At 45.2% G+C, this 20,743-nt stretch overlaps 1 protein-coding gene across 1 annotated transcript in view; it reads right to left on the reverse strand.

The window, feature by feature from the left end:
* The window catches only part of GTF2I (general transcription factor IIi), a 74,457-nt gene extending 58,391 nt beyond the window's left edge, over window positions 1–16,066 (reverse strand). Inside the window, exons 1-3 of the mRNA XM_059829458.1 lie at window positions 16,050–16,066; window positions 6,516–6,621; window positions 5,036–5,174 (exon numbers count right to left, since the gene is read on the reverse strand). Coding sequence (XP_059685441.1) covers window positions 5,036–5,174; window positions 6,516–6,614 — 238 coding nt within the window. The 5' untranslated portion in view covers window positions 6,615–6,621; window positions 16,050–16,066. The remainder of the gene's footprint in view (window positions 1–5,035; window positions 5,175–6,515; window positions 6,622–16,049) is intronic.
* Between the last annotated feature and the right edge of the window lie 4,677 nt (window positions 16,067–20,743).

Below are 20,743 nucleotides of genomic sequence, written 5' to 3' on the forward strand. Positions count from 1 at the left end.
CTGGGAAGACACTGCCTGGAAAACAAGGTCTAGGCAGTAACAGATTTGCTTTAATCCCACACAGGCATCCTCCAGCCTATGAGGATGAACAGCTAGGGATGAAGATGACTGATGCTCTCCAGTGTAGGTGTGATGTACAGACTGACTGCTCAGAATCCCATTATGTACATCCTTAAAGACCAAAGGATTGCTCTACAGTCATTTTGTGCATTTGAGACCTTCTTAGATATTACGCTAAAAAGCTCATTCTCCACAGAGAAGAGATCCTGCACAGTGAACAGCAGCTTCTGTGGAAGCAAAAACCTGAAGTGAGGACAGTCACTGCATAGCTATTATCACAGCTACAGGGTAGGAAGCCAGCGTCTACCATAGCAAAACCCTAGGCATAGTATAACTTCAGCCAGAGATGCTTAATTCTCTGTAGACTATAGCAACAAGCTAGTACAAGCCCAGAAATGCCAGTTTCAGGTATTCAGATGGAAATTACAGCAGGGCAAAGTAGTCCAACAGTTGCCAATCCAGTTAGAGACTCACCAGTTTGGTTTGGTTTGGTTTTTAAACCTGTAAGATCGAGCCTTTTTGGGTTTCTGGTTTTGTTTGCTTTTTCCATGCCTCTCTAAGCTGCTGAACCATTACATTAGTTACAGAGTCAAAGAGGTAAGGGAGCACAGTGTCAGAAGAAGAATTCCCCAGAAAACCTAATACTTCTATTTGCTCAAAGGCCAGAAGGGTTCAGTGAGACAGAAGCCTAGCTGCAGATCTTCAAGTGGGTTCACAGTAGCCTAGTTTATGGGAAGAGTCATTTTACTTGCCTGCAGATGATGGAGGATATCCAAAAGGGAACAGTAATCCACATAGCAAAGATACTGAGGAGCCAAAGCTGAGCAATCTTTCCCATAAGGTCTTTGGAGCATTGCATGCCATTCATTCATCACGAGCAGGAGGAACAGCTGCGCCCATTAAAAACACTCGGATTCTGAGCATTCTTGAAGCTACAAGGAGCTCTTGCAACCTGTGGCTGGATGGACATGGAGGTACAGGTAAGAAGAGTGAAAGACGCTTGGCCAAAGTCTCTAGCAGGACTTGAAGCCAAACTCTGGTCCATACCAGATGCATTGCTAAGATCAGTGTGGAAACCTGAGGCCATCAGAAGGAAAACAAAGGCTCCTAAAAATAAAGGACCTATCATCCAAGATGAACCATCTACAGATGCAAGATGGCCCCACCTCAGGCAAGTGAGCCCAGTGCCCTGGCACCAAAGAAGGAAAAAGCAGCATGACTGGGAGAGCTGACAGAAAGTTGCAGAACTAGCAGGATTACGCTTCCGTGTGACCTACATACCGATGGTGCAACAGCCGGTACCAGTGGAAATGCTAGCAGAGGCAACCAGGATTCTTGGAGAACAATCAGTTCCTTGGCAGATGGGATGGAACACACAGTGCTGAGTAAATCTCTTTCAAAGTCCAGAGCAGATGACCAAAAAGGTGTTTCTGAGTCAGGAAGCTCTTCTGAAAGTTCACTTCTGACAAGCAAATACAACCTGGGGATGATAAGGCCTCTTCTGAGTTTTTTGTCTGTTTGTTTTATAAACCACCTCCAGCTCCATTCAAATGGGAATGAATTCCACAGAGCTGATACCAAACCTTGGCCCAACCTCAAGGGAAACTGCCAAGATGACAAAGATGAATACGTGAAGGGAACAGCATTTTTAAGACACCCCTGGAATAAGTCTCCTGTTCAAGATGGCTGATAACCCACAACTCCACAGCAACCCAGAGAGTAAGGACGCACTTCATCTTGCTGAGGCCATCCAAGAGGAACTGAGGACCACACAATACACTTCAGCAGGGAACACCAACTAAAACAAAGAGGTACTGGTAGGGCAAGACGTGCATGATCGGGATTGCTTACAGTGCAGGAGTACCCACACTTGTCCATAGTCTGAATATGAGCAGGCACTCGAAGAATATACTCTTTTTATGCACAATACAAACTCAGACAGGCTTAGAATAACTGACACTGCAGGTCACCTAAGTTACATGTTATGCGTACAAGCATATACAGTTCTACCTTGATTGAAACATGCCATTTCACTGTAACACAGGGTTTGCAGCTATCTTAATTAAGCACAGTTCAGAAGAATATATATCTGACCCAATTTTAAATAATTAATGCCTGTTGACTGGTTCTTCAACACTCACTACACAACCCACACTAACATTAAAAAAAAGCATTGCTATAATTTGTTTCTAACCCATTTGCGTAAGGTAACAAGGTACATGAGATATGCGCAGGGCTCCTCCTTCCCCTGCAGCTAGGCGTTAGGGAACCCGTGTGGGTGAAAGTCGTTATGAATGAAAGCCACAGGAAACCAAACTCCAGTGCCGCTTTCACTGAACTGCTGTTATTTTTATCAGTCCTATACTGCTAGAAAGCATACATTCTACTTCCTTCATAAACCTCACATATACATTTCGTCAATTTAGCCCACTAAATTATACTCGTTAATAAAAATAAGCAGTGGGTTTGAAGCCTGAGCCCTTCAAATTCTGAAAACTCTTCATATTTATTCAAACTATACAAAGGAGCGGTGGGAAAAGTGGAAGTGAAGACTGGAGACACATGCTAGCTTGTCACAACAGAGTCAGACATAACCAGAGGAATGCTTAGTAACTACACTGCTGTTTCCATACTTAAGAAAAATGAAGAGACCCACACAAGTGAAGAGCTAATTCTCAATATTGTCAGCACTACGTGTTCCAGAGACTGACATCACAGCTGAATTTTTAAAGGTTTAACTCTAACAGCAATGTAAGAATCTCTTGGAAGTCTTTATTAACCATAAAGGAACAAAAAGGGCCCAACTCCAGCTTATTAAAAAACACGCAGAACTGTAGCCTTCCTGGATTTTTCCAAAACACCTACTAAAATTGCAATTAACCTTATCTATTGCTAGCTTTCATATTTAACCAAAGAAACAAGGTGCGAGGGGAAGGGACTTGTTGCCTCCACAGTTCTAAGTTTTAGACCAAAAGATACTACACTGCAAACTTCATCAAGTCTTCAAAGTGGTCAAAGGCAGTGATGGAATCAGCATTGCTAGGAATATGTAATGCTATTATTCCTAAAAATTGGTGTTCTGAAGTCAAGTTTTCTGGAATTATCAACGTCTTTGTCAGCAACAGGAGAAAACTAACTCCAGCATCAAAACTCCCCAGAAAGTATGGTGGATATGCACTGAGTGAAACCATGAAAGCAATGACTGAGGTTAGTTGGCTTTATTCACACAGATCTACACCACGATGTTCTGCAAGAAGCATAATGAAAACACTGTTTTCAAAGTGGATAGCGTTTAATCTCGTCAGCCTGACAGTACAAAAACACTGCCCAAGAATGAGTATCTTGTAACTGGAATAAAGCAAAGGATGAGGATTATCAGAACTAATGCAAGATTTAAACACATGCACCTATCTATAGAAACCATGTCCGATACAGTCGACTGAACACAAGCATGGATGAGAAGCCAGTGCTTCCCACAGTACAGACCCAGAAATACACATCTAGCCAGGGAGATCAAACAACAAATCCCAGTTATTTCAGACCCCCTACCAATAGATGTGCCCAATATACAAAGTCTCCAGTATATCAGGGCCCATGATACCACCATACTGGCAATAAAACAAAGTATCTAGGACCTCAGGGAAGCTCTTTAAGGAACAACAACAAAAAAAGAAATCGGGTGAAAAACTGAACTCTCCCCCATTATTCAGCTAATGGTTTTCATAAATACCAGTATCAGAAGACTGCCCCTGTAAAAAAATAAAAAAGGAATTGATTCATCTTATACTTGATTCCTCAGTGAGGTCGTAATTCTACAATTTGATATCAGTTACCTGTTACAATGCAACATTGTGGTTACTTCCCTTAGAGTAAATATACTTATGTGCACAGAAAGTCACTGTCCAAGTGAGTAGGACAGTGGCAAATATCCAGAGCCCCACCATGAACAAGTGACCTCGAGACAAAACCTCCAGGAGAATTTTAGCTAGCAGCAAAAGCATTTTTAGGAGCAAACGTTTCTGTTACAGATTAAACACAGTTGCTTTCCAAGCAGTATTTAATTAGTCAAGCCAGAACATTTTACAGCTGTTGCTTTTAAACTGCCCCCCCGCCGCCCCCGACTGATTCTTCTCTTATACCTGTCTCTTGACCTGCATCTTCTCCCTTTCCCTAGGCAGATAAATGTACATTTTGTTATTGATTAAGCAGTGTTCATCAACACTTTCCTAAATGAGCACATCAGTGCTCCCCCAAAGAGTCACTGAATCTTTGAAACCTAACTCCTAAAAATACTGTCCTGTACTCAATGGATCATGTTTTATGAACACAAAAGTTCCATTGTTTTACTATAAAAATGAAGTTAAACGAAAAACACAGCCCAGATGTACTTAAAGGAGTACAAAAATAATGCAGATGTAATTTTACGTCATTATGGTATAGATACATATTTCTGTCTACTAAATAACAGTGATATAAAAAAGCTACATATGATATAAAAAGCTACATAAAAAATAGTATCTTGTAAAAAGTGCATCTGCTTTAATAAGGTGTGAAGTGATCTGAAGAACCAGGGCCATCTGAGCTGACAGAAGTAGTTCACTACCTGTGCAATGTCCCACCCAGCCGTCATGAGTGGGAAAAAAAGACTTACAGGAGGGGATACAAAGAAACATTAACATCCATTAGGAAATGCAGGATGTGTTGTGAGGGTGGACAGTCTAATACTTCTTATTGTACTAGTCTGTCACATTATCTAAGAAAAAAATTAACATTTCCAGCCACCGTTGAAGTAACACTCCAAACAAGACCACTGCCACTGATCATTTTTATGTTCTTAAACAGCTGGTTTTGCCATAGCCAATGTAATTATAGCATGTAGCCATGATATACAGAACTTTGCTCCCCAAAGTTATTAGTGTTATGCAATACACATTAAGCAGCTTGTGAAATACAAAAATACAACATTGAAACTTACAGTATTTAACAAAATCCTTCTGAAAATCTTTCCTAGAATTGACAAAGGCTCTTCCTCTCTCAGTTCCAACTACAAACACATCTGTTTCATATACAGCAATACAGGCAACTTCTGCCTTGGACTTGGCAAGTTCTTTACACTATAAAAAGAAAAACAAAAAGCTTTTATTACCATAGTTAAAAGTACAGTTAATAGAAACGTATGTGGTATCATGTAAAACAGTTACTACTTCTGATGCCAGCATCCACCCTTCGGAAGGTATGGCATGTTACATAACATCAGCCATTAGCAAAGGATAATTTATACAGCTGGAGTGCTTTTCATCAGGAATCTTAAAAGCATTGTAGATGCATTAGTGGAATTAAGAGATTGCACTGGTTTTAATTAAAATGATTTATGACATCAATCCATGTAAAATTATCACTTCCCTGTTAAGGCGTATAGGAGTTTTGTTCATTCACAGCACACTGTTATCACACATCGTGTTCTGTTCAGAAAGGTGCGGCTGCAAGCAGGAAGACTGCCTGCAGTCCGCCTTGTCCTGCCTGCAGTGCTCGGGCTCAGGTGAATTCCTCCTGACCAGAAGGACTGCACCTTCCCCGTGAACACCCACATGTGTTCTGCTGGGAGAAATTTCTGGCAAAGTAGTAAGGCAGGAAGCCTGTGGCGCAAGGAGAGAGCAAAGATCCTAAGAAAATTAGTAGGATAATCAAGAAGTGATCACAAAAAGTCAATTTCTCCGAGGAACTCGGATCAGAGTTTGCTGCAACCTATAAAGACACCAACAACTGCAGCATGAAAGGAAAGAGTGACACAAAGCCTTTAGGAACTGAATACACCCATTGGGAAAAAAGGCTTGCAATCAATTCTCTTATAACCATCCCATTCAAAGTTTCATTGCTAAAAAGAAATTTTTTGTTCTTGCTTACCATTTAAGAAAACAATTTTTAAAAACCAAATCTTTGACAGTGCCTCAACTTTAAGGAAACGGGACAGGCATTTCCACTCACTGCCCTGGCCAACCTTAAACCCCACCACACAATGATTAAATAACTTCTACAAAACAGGTGATATACCAACTTAAAAAAAAAAAGTATTTTCTGAACAAGTTTTCTTGAAGGACAGCTGAGGACAAGGCATTAGCCTCAAGACCATTTATTCCCTCTCTATTACAGATGACAAAGACCAGAACATACTCTTGCCTTTCAACCAGGCTCTACCTGAGCAATCCAGAAGTATTTCCCGTTTGTTTATTTGACAAAATAATTTTTAAAACAACCACACCACAACAAGAAACAAGACGACTGTTAGCATGGTTTTCCACAAGCAAAGAGACAGTTACAGCTGGTTGGACAGCACGCGCCAAGGTAAAGATATAACATTACACCTTTCCTGCTCCCCAGCGGGAAGCAATACATTGGTGCAATCCGACACGTGCCAAGACAGAGTTATGACGCAGCTGCTTAACTTCTCTACTAACCATTGACTCAAGTGCTGACATGAGGAACGTAACCACCATTCTGCTTTCAGAGGAGTCCTCATCATGGATGGATGTTGCTGGTGCAGTAGTTTGGGCCATTTTCCTCCTATAAAATGAAATCAAAAAACCCGTTCAGATACACACAACAGTGCGAGAAAATGAAAACCTCTCTTATGCAAGCAATGAAAAAAAAATCTGGAACACGCCCCACCACACACACAAGCAAACAAATGTACAAGTAAATTAACAGGAGGAAGTGCTCACTCTTCTATTCTTTCATGCTTCCTGCTGTTTCATCCAAAGCTGGAGCTAAACATTCAGAAGTTAATGTTGTGCCATGACTAGACCACAATCCCTTTGTGCCTAGAAGGATGCATATTAATCGATTAGCTAAATTTACATCGATTTTTCTTTCTAAGCATCTTTGCAACTCCAGCAGTCTAGATAAACACAGCAAAAAACACTGGCCTTAAAGTACAGAAAAGAAATGGCAAATCATGAGTATTAGAACAATCCTTCCTGTAATTATTATGGCCTAGCTCAAAACAAACCACCCACGCCCCAAAATCCTGGCCTCAGAGACTACAGTATCAGTAACCAGAATGTGACATCTTTATTCACATATTCTTTAGTTGTAGGATTAACTCCAAAGCTAAGTAGTCTCAACTTAGGTGCTGAAATTAAAAACTGAATTTCAGCAGTGACACAAAAAAAGAGATTTAAACCCATCTCCTATCTGTCATTCAGGAGACTTTTGACTTATTTAAGACATAAGTAATAATCAGGACTTATGCTTCTGCTGGCAGAACTATCTATACAAGAATAGATACATTGAGAATGAAGTTTCAGCAGTTGCTAAGAGCACATTTTTCTATTGGAGTGTTGCAACTTGCTATGCTTACACGTATCTAAAGCAATAACCTGACATGCCTTGAGGAGGAGAGAACTGGTACAGATTTAGCTGTTACAACCCGTGCGCAAGTCTTGAGAAAAATCACCTCAAAAGACAAGATAACTCAGATAAATGAGACATTTCACAACAGCTCGATGAGACAGCTTGCTGCTCCTGTAGAACCTGGACACATGGCGTGGCTCAAGTTTTCAAAGGTGACGTATATCCTATTAGATGTGCAGACAAGTCAGGGCAGCACAAATAACCATTGCATGTGATAATACATGCTTACATTGGGGAAAAAAGGCACTGTGTTGTTCTGTTAGGACTTTGAGCAGTTCAGACTATGAATTGGAGGGGGCGGGGGAGAAGCTAGCAAGACTGCAAGCTCACAACAGACATCCAGCAGCCTTCTGGCTCTCCACACACAGGCCAGCAAGGTTTAAACAGCTTTGAAATGGTGTTATGGATAAATTGGCAGTGGCATAGTCAGCAGCTGTTGGAGGATGCAGGTAGTGAGAGGTTTGAACACCGGCACCCGCCACACTGAGGAGTAGGCAAACAGGTCCTTCGTCAGGTCTGGAAAAGGAGCTAAACTTCAAGAGTGAATATAAAGGAATAACCACCGTTGAACAATGTCGACTGCTTCAGTGACCTGAGAGAGGGCAGCTGGGGATGGGGAGGCAGAGGCTGATGGGGTTATCCTCCAGAGGAAGAAGGGCATCTTACTTATTGCTTGTGGAAAAAGGGAGATTATGATGCGACGTTAATAAATCTTCACTGACCCCTGATTTTTGATACCTAATAGAGTTCTCAAACTCATCTTTCAACTCCTTTAGGGTTGGGATGCTGACAGTAATTTTAAACATCATAGCTTTTAGACTTTTTAAAATGGTATCTTAACAATTCAATACTAAAGATGAAATGGAACTACACATTTCTCCTTTCTCTCATGTCTCAGCTGTCTGACGCAGCTGTTCTCCATCAGTTCAACACCTCCCAAGCTAGCAGTGGCACGACCACACACGCCCACCCCATTCTAGGTGAAAAATCAGGCTGTGTAAAAACAAGAGTAAACTTATTTTCTATTTTGCAGAGGTACCTTGTCCAGAAAAAAGACCAAGGACATTCTAATGATCATTTGAAAGCTGTGGATGTACAAGCACATCAGAGCAGCACCAGCTCAGGCTGTCTCCCCCATGCAGAATTTTTCCCATCCCTGGAAGGTGGTTTCTGATCCAAAGGCACACAGCGCATCAAGTCAGGGAGCTTGTGCTGGGAACGGGAAGGAGAAGCGCTCCACTGGACCGGGTCCCAGTTTGATTCACTGCACAGCCCCACAAACAGCCGTCCTGGCTCAAGGGAGAGGACGGTACATCCTAAGCCACCTTGCTGCTGCACCTGAGGCCATAGCCTCAGTACCTCGGAATCGCATCTAGATCAGGAGTTGGGTTAGGTTATCATTGGACTACTCTTCTAATAACATTTGGAAGAGTCTTTCCAATAGTGCCTTGTATTTTTATGATACCCCTTCTTTAACCAGTTTGCATAGCGCCACTCTGTGTTTAACACAGATTCAAGAGACATCCTGTTTTCCTACCCACCTGACAGCAAGTCACCCATGAAAGATCTCCTCCCCCGCACCCCCCCCCCCCCCCCATTTCACCAGTTTCTCCCTTTCAAACAACAGTTTTCTCCACTATCCTTATCTATACCACCAGGACAGTGTTGATTATTAGAAAGAGTAGGCTATAGTTCAGTAGATCTAATGAACCTGGCTGCCTTTCCAAGATCCAGCCCTTAGAGAGCGTGCAACACCACTGCCCAACGTAAATCCCCACTGCAAAGCCTTGAAATAAGTGTAACATCTTACCCATTACCAATGTGCTACAAAAAAAGGCCAATTTAAAAACTATCCTTTGAACAATTAAGCTGGCTGCCAGAGTACCACTTATGATATATCTATTAATCTTAATCACATACTGCTAAAAAAGAACTTCCAGATCAGTTAGTATTAGTTATAATTACCTATAAATTCTTCAGTTTAGCTGTGCCAAGATGAGCCTTTACCCAAGTAAAGGCTTGTAACAATGAACAAAGCCTTGTGAAACACACTGGTAGAGTACCGAGGACGTAGCATTTAGCCATTCCTGCCTGTGGTGGTTTAACACCGGCCAGCAAATAAGCCCCACACAGCTGCTCACTCACTCCTCCCCGGTGGGATGGGGGTGAGAATCGGAAGGGTAAAAGCAAGAAAACTCATGGGTTAAGACAAAGACAGTTTAATAGGTAAAGCAAAAGCCACGCACGCAAGCAAAGCACAACAAGGAATTCATTCACCACTTCCCATGGGCAGGCAGGTGTTCAGCCATCTCCAGGAAAGCAGGGCCCCATCACGCGTAACGGTGACTTGGGAAGACAAACACCATCACCCCGAACGTCCCCCCTTCCTTCTTCTTCCCCCAGCTTTATATACTGAGCATGATGTCATACGGTACGGAATATCCCTTTGGTCAGTTGGGGTAAGCTGTCCCGGCTGTGTCCCCTCCCAAATTCTTGTGCACCCCCAGCCTGTTCGCTGGTGGGGTGGGAAGCAGAAAAGGCCTTGACTCTGTGTCAGCATTGCTCAGCAGTAACTAAAACATCCCTGTGCATCAACTCTGTTTCCAGCAAAAATCCAAAACAAAGCTCCATAACAGTCACTATGAAGAAAATTAACTCTATCCCAGCCAAAAACCAGCACACTGCCTGATGAGAAGTTCACCACCATACAGAGCTAAAAAACCTCTGGGTTTTCCTTTTACGAGGAAAAAACCAAAGACCAAACCCAGTAGCTTTTCAGGAAGCCAAATCAAACCAACACGTATCTCACTCCACGTGCTTCTTGCTGGCTTCTACTTTTAAGAACCAAAAAATAGAAATACTCAAGGCAAGAGAGAACAAAGCCACAAGACACAGTTACTTTCCATCTTCCCTGTACTCATACAGGGGCAGACATGCCAATCTTGATAAACCCACTGGTAACAGATACTCTCTCTAGTAGTTGCTTGTCAGACACACAAAAAGCAAAAAAAAAAAAAAATTAAGCTTTATGAAGAGAAACTGTTATTTAAACATATAAAGAACACATACAGAAAGTTATGGGGGAAAAAAAAAATAAAGGAATATGCATTTCTTAGTGAAGAGTCTTAATAAGCAATAGCAACACGTTTTTACCCTTCACCAGATGTAATACAAGCGGGTATTCCCAAAATGATACATCTATCCCTTGTCTGCTACTCTCCAGAAAAGTAGCTGTGGATGCCAAAGCATCCTTTTCTCCACTAACCCCTCACCTGGCATCACAAATGCTAAAACAAATCCTGCCACACTGATGGAAAAGAACATAACTCCGAGAACCACAAAATACAGCTGGATGCAAGTTCGTGTGAGCTCATCTTTACACACCACTGAAGATTTGCTATTCCCTGGGGGAAAGAAGTCCAGCTCCTGCTAGATCCCCATGGGTCACTTCTGATATTTAGGGAAAAAAAAGTTATTCTACCAGAGTACAAAAGCACATGTTTCATTACAAAGCTAGAAAAAGAAGGAGCATAAAAAAATAGACCATTGAAAAAAAAAAAAAAAGTCTAAGGAAGCTAGACTGCTTCTTGGCTGTTGCAGCTTTCACCCCGTGGCTTCTCTGCCTTCTGGGCCAAGACACAATTTCAGCATATTTAACTCTGCCCAAATATTGGTCTTCTGACAAAGGACAGAAGTTGGTTCCTTCCAAACTGTACAGATTAATACTCACAAGCTGTAAGTCCAAATGAATCTTTTTAAACAGATCTTGGCTAAAAATCTGTGTTATATTTCCTACAATTTGATTCAGTGATCCCATGTTTCAGAGGAAGTTAAGTCTGGCGGTTCTTAGCTAACCTAGCATAGAAAATCTGCTGGGATGCAAACCTACCACCGCCGTTTTTTCTGATTTTCTGGAACACATCCACCCTAGCCACAGTGTGCACAGGGTGAGGAGATTCTCACCTTCACTCTCCAGCATCTGTTCATAGCTGACCTACACAATCCCATTAGGATGATCTGTTTTCCTTGTTATGACACATCATTGATCATCTTAAAATTATACAAATACTCTATAAGCAACAATTTTCAGCTCCTTCCAACCACAAGACTGCTCACGTATAGCGGAAACAGAACAAGCTTAACAGCAAGGGTGTTCAGACTGTGTGACACCCCTACGTTCAGACACACCTTGAAAGGAAGTATTTTCACCAGCCATAGCCCAAGAAAAATAGAAGCAAAGGATCTGGGAGTTCCTTCACAAAAACATTGCCAGTTCTCACCATCTGCATCTGGTGCATGTGGATTACAAATCCATTCGGAGGAGCAACATCCATGTTACCTCTGTGGAGGAGCAGCCTGTTCTGTAACACAAACACTGCTGGACCACACCAGCAAAAGCAGTTCCAGACATTCAGAGCCAGCTCAATCCAAAGCAAAGACACAGAGGCAGGGCTGGCAGGGTTTAACTCTGCTTACAGCCTACACCAAAAACAAGAGGGTGAAGCTTCCTGACATCAGAACAGAAAGGAGAGACAATATGGAGATACCGGAGGGCATTTTGTCAACTCAAACCCATCTGGGTTTTTATCTCTTCCAGCTTACTGTCAGCTCTTCCAGACAGAAGTTGGCTCCCTTGGAGGTACAAACCTGGACTCATTGGCTAGAGAGCAGTGTCATGTACATATGCTTGGTCAGCTCTTAGCTAAGACTGAATCCAGGCTATTAACTCCCCCTAAAAATGAATAAAAATCACTCTCAAGGACAGCAGAGTAGCCTTGAAGAAGCCTTAACGCACCGGGAGGCTCTGCACCTCTCCCCTCCACACATATTCCCCGAAGTATCTCTGTTGCCTTTTTCTCCAGCCTGTTATCTAGAGCAGCAGAGCAGCTGATTCAGGAAAAGTGCACACCACTATTAAAGTCAACCTTCTTGCTCCTTTGCTCACTAAAAATTAAGTGTGTTTATCTCCCTAACCTTAAGCTATACTGCTTTCTAGTCCGAGACACCAGGAATACAGACATGTGGCACCAGCACGCACTGGTTTCACCCGAGGAGCAGGTTCCCTTGTAAGCATGCTCTTGCCATTCACACCCGACACCATTACAAGCGTAGCAACAGTGACCCATTATTTGCTGTCGCCATTTCAATCCAACTCCCACCGCAGAGATTTAACTCGCAGCAGCAGAATCAACACGACACAGCACCGAGTGTTTTACCTTAGGGCTCACCCCAACAAAACACACCAGCAATGCTACTTATGCCACCACATCCCACTCTAATTAACGAAATGATTTGCAGAATCACACGCCACTCAGAAATAGAATCTCGCTGTAAACCAACATGCTGCCCCAAATCCCTACTGTAGCGCTCACTGATTTAAGCTTTCATTTTTTTTTTTTCTCCGAGGGCAGCCAAGCAGAAGGTCAGCAACCAAAGGCAGTTGGGAAAGAGAACAAGGGCCCCTAACAAACAAAGCTCCGAGGGGAAACACCTGGTGCTCAGCACGCCCGACAGCACCGAGACAGCACAAAGTCACATGAAACCAGCAGCTTTTTGCTGGGGCGGGGGGGACAGGACAGTTCATTACATAGCTGTGAGACCCCTCCTAAACCCAGTAATAATTAATTCCCGTTTTTCTAGGTACTTTCATGATACTCAGCAACATGCGATGACTTTTTAGCCAGCCTAGATGGCAACTACCTCTGCCACTCTCAAGAACCATTAAAAAAGTAAAACGATTCCAGCAACTGTTATTTTAAAAGGACCTCTGATTTCTCTCATTTGTAAGTCTGCATAATGTTTGCAACGAGATAGTTAAATTTGATTTCCACTATTTCTAAAGATTCCAATATAGACCAATGTGTAATCATGACATTTTAGATAAAATGAAAATGCAGTATTTAACTATATACCTTACAAGGCAACTATATAAAAGTGGATGTATTACCCAGTTTGAAGTAGTTAAGAAACCATTAGCATAAAACTCCATTTCTGTATTAAAGCCAGACAGACTCGGGGAACAATTCATTTAGTTTTTTAGTTTTTAAGTACACAGTGTCCTACTGCAGCACCTAAGCATTCGTAAATTACAGTGAAGCCATGTGAACAAAATGAAATATTAATCACAGCAGTCCTGACCATCTGATAATATCTGTCTTTACCAATGTAATTATATTTACTTAGTCAACATGATGATCATGTTAAGTAACAATTACTTTAGTTCTGTGTGTCCATCAACACTTGCACATAATATTTGAGAAGTGAAGTAGTCTAAACTCTATTGGTATTTATTTAATTATAACAAAATTGGTGCTGGTACTTTTTCCAGAGTGCAGAATTGTTTTCCTCGCTGGTGCGAGCTGGTCCTTTGGACTTCTATGTCATACTGCAATGGTGAAACAAAAGGCTCAAACTGATTTAAGAGCAAAGCCTCTTTAATTCTTCTGGGGTTCCCCACAAAGAACTGAACCAACACTAAACACTCATTTGTGTTCTAACACCTTGAAAACAAATCATCCCATCAGTATATAGCCAGTACCTGAAGTACACACCTTTGCTTGGTAGCTTCACACAGTGAACCGCCCTGCGTCCGCACAGGTGTGCTGCTGCTCACCGCTGCACACAGCGGGGCACTCCGCAAAACCTGGGAAACTAATCAGCCCACCACTCTTCAGCAGTAATGAGTCCCCTCTGTTTGGTCACTTAATTCCCTCTGCATCTCCCTCCCTTGTGCCTGTTATTGTTTTTAACCAAATGAACCAGAACACTGATTTCCATGGAATCAATTACATGTGTTCTTCCTTGAATCAAAGCATTTATGTCAATCTTATTAGAAGTCTCTCTCCACCCAAGATCCAAGACCAGAAATAAAAGTCAATTCCATAAGCAAGAGTTTGGGAATGTGTCAGTAACGTTTTGTCAGAAAGTTACAAATTCACAGTCTTTCCAGAGGAACTCTCTGAAAAGGCTCTCATGTCCTGGTGGATAAGACAAAGGACTGCCAGTAGCCTCTTGCCAGGACAAACTTTTATGCCATCTAATTTACCTAATGGATTCACTAGCCTTTCTTTTTTTTGTTTTTTTTTTAGTGTTTTAATATATTTTATAGGGTTTTGTTATTTTAAATGCAGGGTTACATTTAGACAAGCAGAAACAAATATTCGATATTTTTTAAAATATGGTCTGAAAGTTGCTCCTCATTGTGAGATATTAACCCAAAGATTTGTACAACAACTCAGCTACATGATTAGCTTACAAAGGGTGGTTGCACTCACTAAACAGCCACCATGCAGATGTTTCTCTCAAGCAACTTACACACCAAACTTTTGGCAAAAGCAGCCCGCAAATAAAGAACTGGAAACACAACAGGTGATACCCAAAACACTGGGATGATTAAAAACATTGTCATGAATCCAAGAGAGGCGGGTAACGTTACACATCCAGACAGGTCTACGATTTTATGTCGACCTCCCTTAAACATCAGGTTGACAGACTTCTGGAACAATTCTTCGCTGCCAGCTGGGGAAGTTCTTCGCTGCCAGCCGTGCTGCTGCATATAAACCCACCTTTGCCGAATCCCTGCCTCAAGCAGCCCCTCCGCAGCAGCGCAGCCCCGGGTCTCCACTGAGCTCTCCTGCCCTAACGCTCCTCCCCAGGCAGTCTGCTCCCTGACAGCCGACTAGAGCGCGGATTTGCCACCTGCGGGGTGAAACTGAAGCGCTAGACCGAATTCACGGTTAAGTCGCCTGCTATATAGAAGGGATAAAAAAATCTAAACCCTCGAGATTTTAAGAAAATAAATAAATATAAGTCATTCTGCTTACTATCTGTCACGGCAGGCACTCCTCACCTGAGCCGCCTGGGCACTTCCTCCCCAGTGCTCGGGCACTACGGCCCACACGGGTCCGTACTGTGCCAGGGGAGGGGCTCGGCCCTCACCCAGTGCTCGCAACCCCAAACGCACACCCTCCCCCTCGGCCCCGAGGGCTGCCCGGCCCCGCCACGGGAGAAGGAGCCGCTTCCCCCCGGCACGGCCCAGGCCCCGCCGCGCCCCCCCGGGGGGCCCCACCGCAGCTCCTTTGCATACCCCGCCCCGCCCCTTCCCACCCGCGCCCAATCGCCGCCGCCACGCGCAGGGCTCCGGCACGTGCGCGCCGCCCCGCCAGCCAATGGGAGGCGGCGGCACGGTGGCAGCGCCCCCTCCTCCCAGTGGCCGGGGTCCCGGGGGAGGGGGCGGTGAAGGGCGCGGAGCCCCGCCCCCCTGCGCGCGGCGCTGAGGAGGGGGCGCGCGCGGCGCGGGCCCCCCCCCTCCGCCCCCGCCCCACAGGACCGCGCAGGGCGCGGCGGGGACGGCGCGGAGGGGCGCGAACAGCCGCCCCGCGGCCCCTCCCGCAGCCCACCGAGCGGCGGCAGCGCTCCCCCCGGGGCCGGGCGGGACGCGGCCCCCACCGCGCCACAGCCCCCCCCCCGCGCTCCGGGCAGAGGGAGGGGGAGGTCTCCCCTCAGGGAGCCGCGGGATAACGGTCCCGTCCCCCGCCCCGGCTCGTACCGGCGAGGCCCGATCCCGCCCTCCCGCTCACCCGCCGCCGGGCGCGGACAGCCCGGTCCTGCTGGCTGGAGGCGAGGAGGCGCCGCCGGGCTGCGGAGGAAGGCCGGGCGCGGCGGAGCCCCGCTGGCGGGAGGCGGTTTCCCCGCGGCCTCTCAGCGGCTGGCGGGGCGACGGGCCCGGCCGCCACACGGCGCCGCGTTTCCCCTCACGGTCTCGGGCTGAGCCCAGCGCCGCTCCGGGGGAGGGGAGGGGGCAGGTTTTTTTGTTCGAGGAGCCCCGGCCGCGCAGGCGCGCCCCTCGCGGGGGCCGCCGGGAGCTGTAGTCCGCCGGCGGCGGCCGGGCCGGGCCGAGGGGAGGGCGGCGGACTGCGGCTCCCGCCGTGCCCCGCGCGGGGAGGGGCGGCCGGAGCCCTGCGCCGAGCGGGGGAGCGAGGGGAGAGCGGCGCTGGCCGGGCGGGCGGGCGCCGGCGAGGGCGCCTGGGCGGAAGATGGCCGTGCGCGGGGGAGGCCTCCCTCCGCCCCGCTGCCGCAGGCCGCCCCCCTGCCCCGGGAGGGCTTTGCCGCCGCCGGGCCGTTTCCCTCCCTCCTCGCCCGCGGCCTGGCCTGGGGGAGCGAGGAGAGCTGCCGGCTGCCCCGCGGGGCCTCACCGTGTCAGGTCGCCCTTTCATGGCCGAGGGCCCCTCGCACTTGTGGGGTGAGCGGCGGCGCCGAGCCCCAAAAACGTCCCCGCGTGTCGGAATCGGCGGCTGCTTCCCGCCTGCGCCGGTGTGGCTCCGGTGCGCGGCGCTGCCCGGCCGGCCGTGCCCCAGCTGGGCCTTGCAGAGGCCTCGGCGCGGCGGCCCTGCCTCGTTCGTTCCCTTTCTGCGGAACACAAGCCCGGTTTTACCCAGAGCCGCTCCCAGGTTCTCCAGAAGCGACGCTGGAGGCAACAGCCTCCCGCAAGCGGCAAGCGTGCTTTTGGGTCAATAAAGGACTTCGTAGCAAAGTGATTTCCCTGTTGCTGCAAGTTAGGTTATTACTTTTCCCCAGAGGTGCTCAGCATCACGAATACCATCTACGAGATCGATTTCCTTGGGCATAACCAGACAAATGTTTTAGGTGACACCACTTACTTCCCTTTGAGTTCAGGTTCAGTGTGGTAAAAGTGGATCGAAAAATTTACATTCAAAGGGGAATGCTGCATATCAAAATTTGTTCCAAATCAGAAAATGGAGTGCTGTTAAATAAGTTTTTAAACCAAACTTAAACTAAATCAACGTTTTGTTTATAGTGTGTATAGGACTGTTACGATGTATATAAAACTTCTAATGGTATTTTCAAAATACTAACTGTGTTGAGAGTTGGTCAAGAGGAACCACCAAATGCCATGATCACAAGCAAATCTCATTTGTAAAGGAAACGGAAGCGTACTTAGTTGAAAACATTCAGCTTCCTCCTAGCTGCAATAAATGGAGATAAATCAAACCAGGGAACAGAGCTCAGAAGCTGTCTGCTGAGAAAAGACCCGGCAGGCGGCCCTTTGGCCGTTCCCACACCGCCGCTGTTGATGCTATAGACTGCAAAACAGACACTCGTCTGCCAATGCTGACCAGCGTCCCCTGAGCAAACGGTCCGAGTGATTCAAGATGTTGTGGCTCTTGGTGGTTCCCTGCCAGTGTTTAGCTGGTCGTAACTGTTCTCATCATTTACATTGTGGGAAAGGAGACGGAAGCATTCTGCAGTGGCCTAGCAAAAAAAAAAAAAAAACAATAACCAAACCCAAAACCAAACACACACATCCCCCAAAACACTCCAAAAAACCCAAAAGACAAAAAAATGCCGCCACCCGCTTTCATCACCAGCTTAACGTAAAGCAGAAGGTTTTGCCCTGCGGCACTTGGGCAGTTCCTTTCTGCAGATCCTGTGCAGGGAAAGGCGTTACCTCTGGTGAAGGGCTTCAGCACGAGGGACACCAAATCTTTCTAAGCAGCCACAACTCAGTATGTCAGCTCCCTTTGCTGTTTTGATGGCATTTTTAGTGCTGTCATCTCCTGCACACAAAGCCCATACCGGCCATTTCACAGAGATTTAGATGTCCTAAGTACACCCGGTCCAAAAGTTACTCAAGCAAATCTTCCTGGAAGACAGGAGGAGTTTTGCCTGCCTAAGAAATGGAAGCTGATTGCCAGGAGATCATTCAGGGGCTGCGTCCGGACCCTTGTCCTGCAGGCACGGCCTGTTCCTGGTAGCAGAGAAGATGCCTTTTGGTTACACAGCATCATGTCACAATTTATTTTGAGAGTCACACGTGGCAGCTGCTTCCCCGCTGGTAAGACCATCATTGCTACCATGTGGGTCCTTGGAAGAGTGGAAATTTGGTATTGCTCCGGGACAAGATTCTTCCCACTCTTTTGCATCCCTCCCTACCACCGGATCCAGCCACGTGAGCTATGGAGCTGAATAAAGTTGAGGAGTTAACTGAAGTCAGAGAGCTAACTTAAGTCATGCTTTATGTGGACTAATGTTTACCCATTGTGGTTACAAGATGACTAACTGAAAAATTAGTTCCTTAAGGCTTCTAAATCCATCGGAGACATTCACTGGGTGTTGTAAATCAATGCTCAGACTAGAAATAACTTGTATGTTTTTAGTAGCTAGAGTAATTAACAACTGTAACATCTTACCATGGACCGCGAGAATTTCTCCATCAGTTCAGAGCCTGGAAATTCATGCAGCTTCCTTCTAGAAAAAGACTTCCAGCTTAATACACAGCCTCTGTGGATTTTTACCAGCAGATTCCTGAACTGGCTGTTATATGTAACATCTGACCGGTTTAAGTTTAAAATTCAAGGTCAAGTCTTCTGGCAGAAAATACTTTGATCTAAATTCCTTGGTTTAAAGTATTTTGTATTGCTTGCTTTTCCCTCTACTAGTTAACCAGCTGGGCTTCAACTAGAGATTCAAAAAGATTTTCACACGACTACGAGGCGAGCAAAACATTTCTCTTAAACAAGGGAGCCAGACTGTGAAACCAAAAACGCTGGAAGAGAGGAGTTGAATTCAGAGTTATTTTATCATAAAAAAAAAAAAAAGAGAAATTCCATTTCAAGCTCATCGTCGTCTTCTGAAAAGAAATTGAGACCAATACATACAATTTTTTTTTTTTTACTTACTCATTAGTTTGGGGAATTATTCTGTTTCATCCCCAGAAACATGCATTACTCGCTTTAGCACTCACAAGAGCTAAGCTGTCTTTATCAGAAGGTTTTGCTTCAGTACATGCAAGAAGTTACAAATTTAACCTCAAGCAAAGTGTAGCATAGGAGATTTCAGTCAACTCACCCTTGAAGTTTCTATGGGTAAATCTAAATATTCTTGATAACTCCCATCTAACATCAGAGAGTCTGAAAACCTTAGCATACGCCCGTTGAAATAATTGGAGTCCTTAAAAATTTGTGAAGGGGTGAGGACAAGTAGAAACCAACCAGTCTTACCCTGATCACTATAGACCCGCTTTTCCAGGCAGGAAAACTCCAAAACCCCTGCAAAAACTTCACGCGTGGAGGGTTCGGATCCAATCTCCATTCTTCCGCCCCGATACTGCCTTATCTTTGTCCAGCACAGGATACGTGCCTCAGTTTGCCATCCTTTACTTGGTGTCTTGCCATCTCTTTCTCAAAGTGCTTTGGTTCCAGGATTCGCATTTATAACCTTTGAATAGAGGGGAAGTGCAGAGGGAGAGGAGAGAGGAAGCTCCAACCTCTCCAAAAAAACCAACACAGGATTATATTGTCTTGTATATTTTGTGCAGAAGTCAGACTGCGGAGTCTGGAATCTATGAGCAGATCTATCAGACCCTCAGAGCACAGGGTTCATAGTTCCCTGCTGTGCACCATTTCTTTTATGTGTAGATATAATCTCTTTCCTTCTCCCAAATAATTTTTTTTAATTGCAACTCCCAAACTGGTATAGCTCCGCTGCAGCCCAGGAGCAGCAGCGTGCTCTTTGTATCAGAGCACAGTAGTGATGACGGACCAGACGAAGACTGTAGCGATCCACATTTTTCCAGCACACGGCTCCAGATAAGCTTATTTCATGCTCCTTTACCAATTTTCCTTTGCTCCAGTTGTCTAGATTCCTCTGCAGTTTTCTTTCACTAAGCTTTTTCTCTGTTAAATAGTAAATAAGGACATCCTGTATTTTTCCTTTGAACGTGGTGCACATGATAAGGCTGGTGAACACATGGGCAGTATAAATATTTGGCTAGTAAAAGCCCAGGCACTGTTTTCTCCTATCATTTACTCCTCTGCCCTCAGTTAAGGATGTTCTGGGAAGTTTAACAAGGAATGTTTACTAGAATGTCTTGGCTTTCCCCTCCACATCTCCGCAGAGTGATGATCTTAAATCAAGACCCTTCTAGTGCCATCGTTTTTAGCGACAATATAAGGTCTATAGAGCAGGCAGGAATTCTGCACCAGCTTGTGTACTGTAACCTTCAAAAGAAGAAGGAAGCATTTAAAAATAATTCACCTTTTGTGACAGGGTTACAGTGACAGTAAATACGCATTTTTCCAAAGATCAGGAATAAAAAAAACCAACTTGACACGCTATACAAAATTGCAGACGCAGGCAATAGCTCATAGGGGCCCCTAAACGCATCTACTTACAGCACAAAAGAAGTTGCCACTTTGAAAACACCCAGCTTCGATGAGCACAGTAATTAATGGGGACATTAAAAGTAACTGCG

The sequence above is a fragment of the Gavia stellata genome, chromosome 25 (genome assembly GCF_030936135.1).
Source record: "Gavia stellata isolate bGavSte3 chromosome 25, bGavSte3.hap2, whole genome shotgun sequence".
Lineage (NCBI taxonomy): Eukaryota > Metazoa > Chordata > Aves > Gaviiformes > Gaviidae > Gavia > Gavia stellata.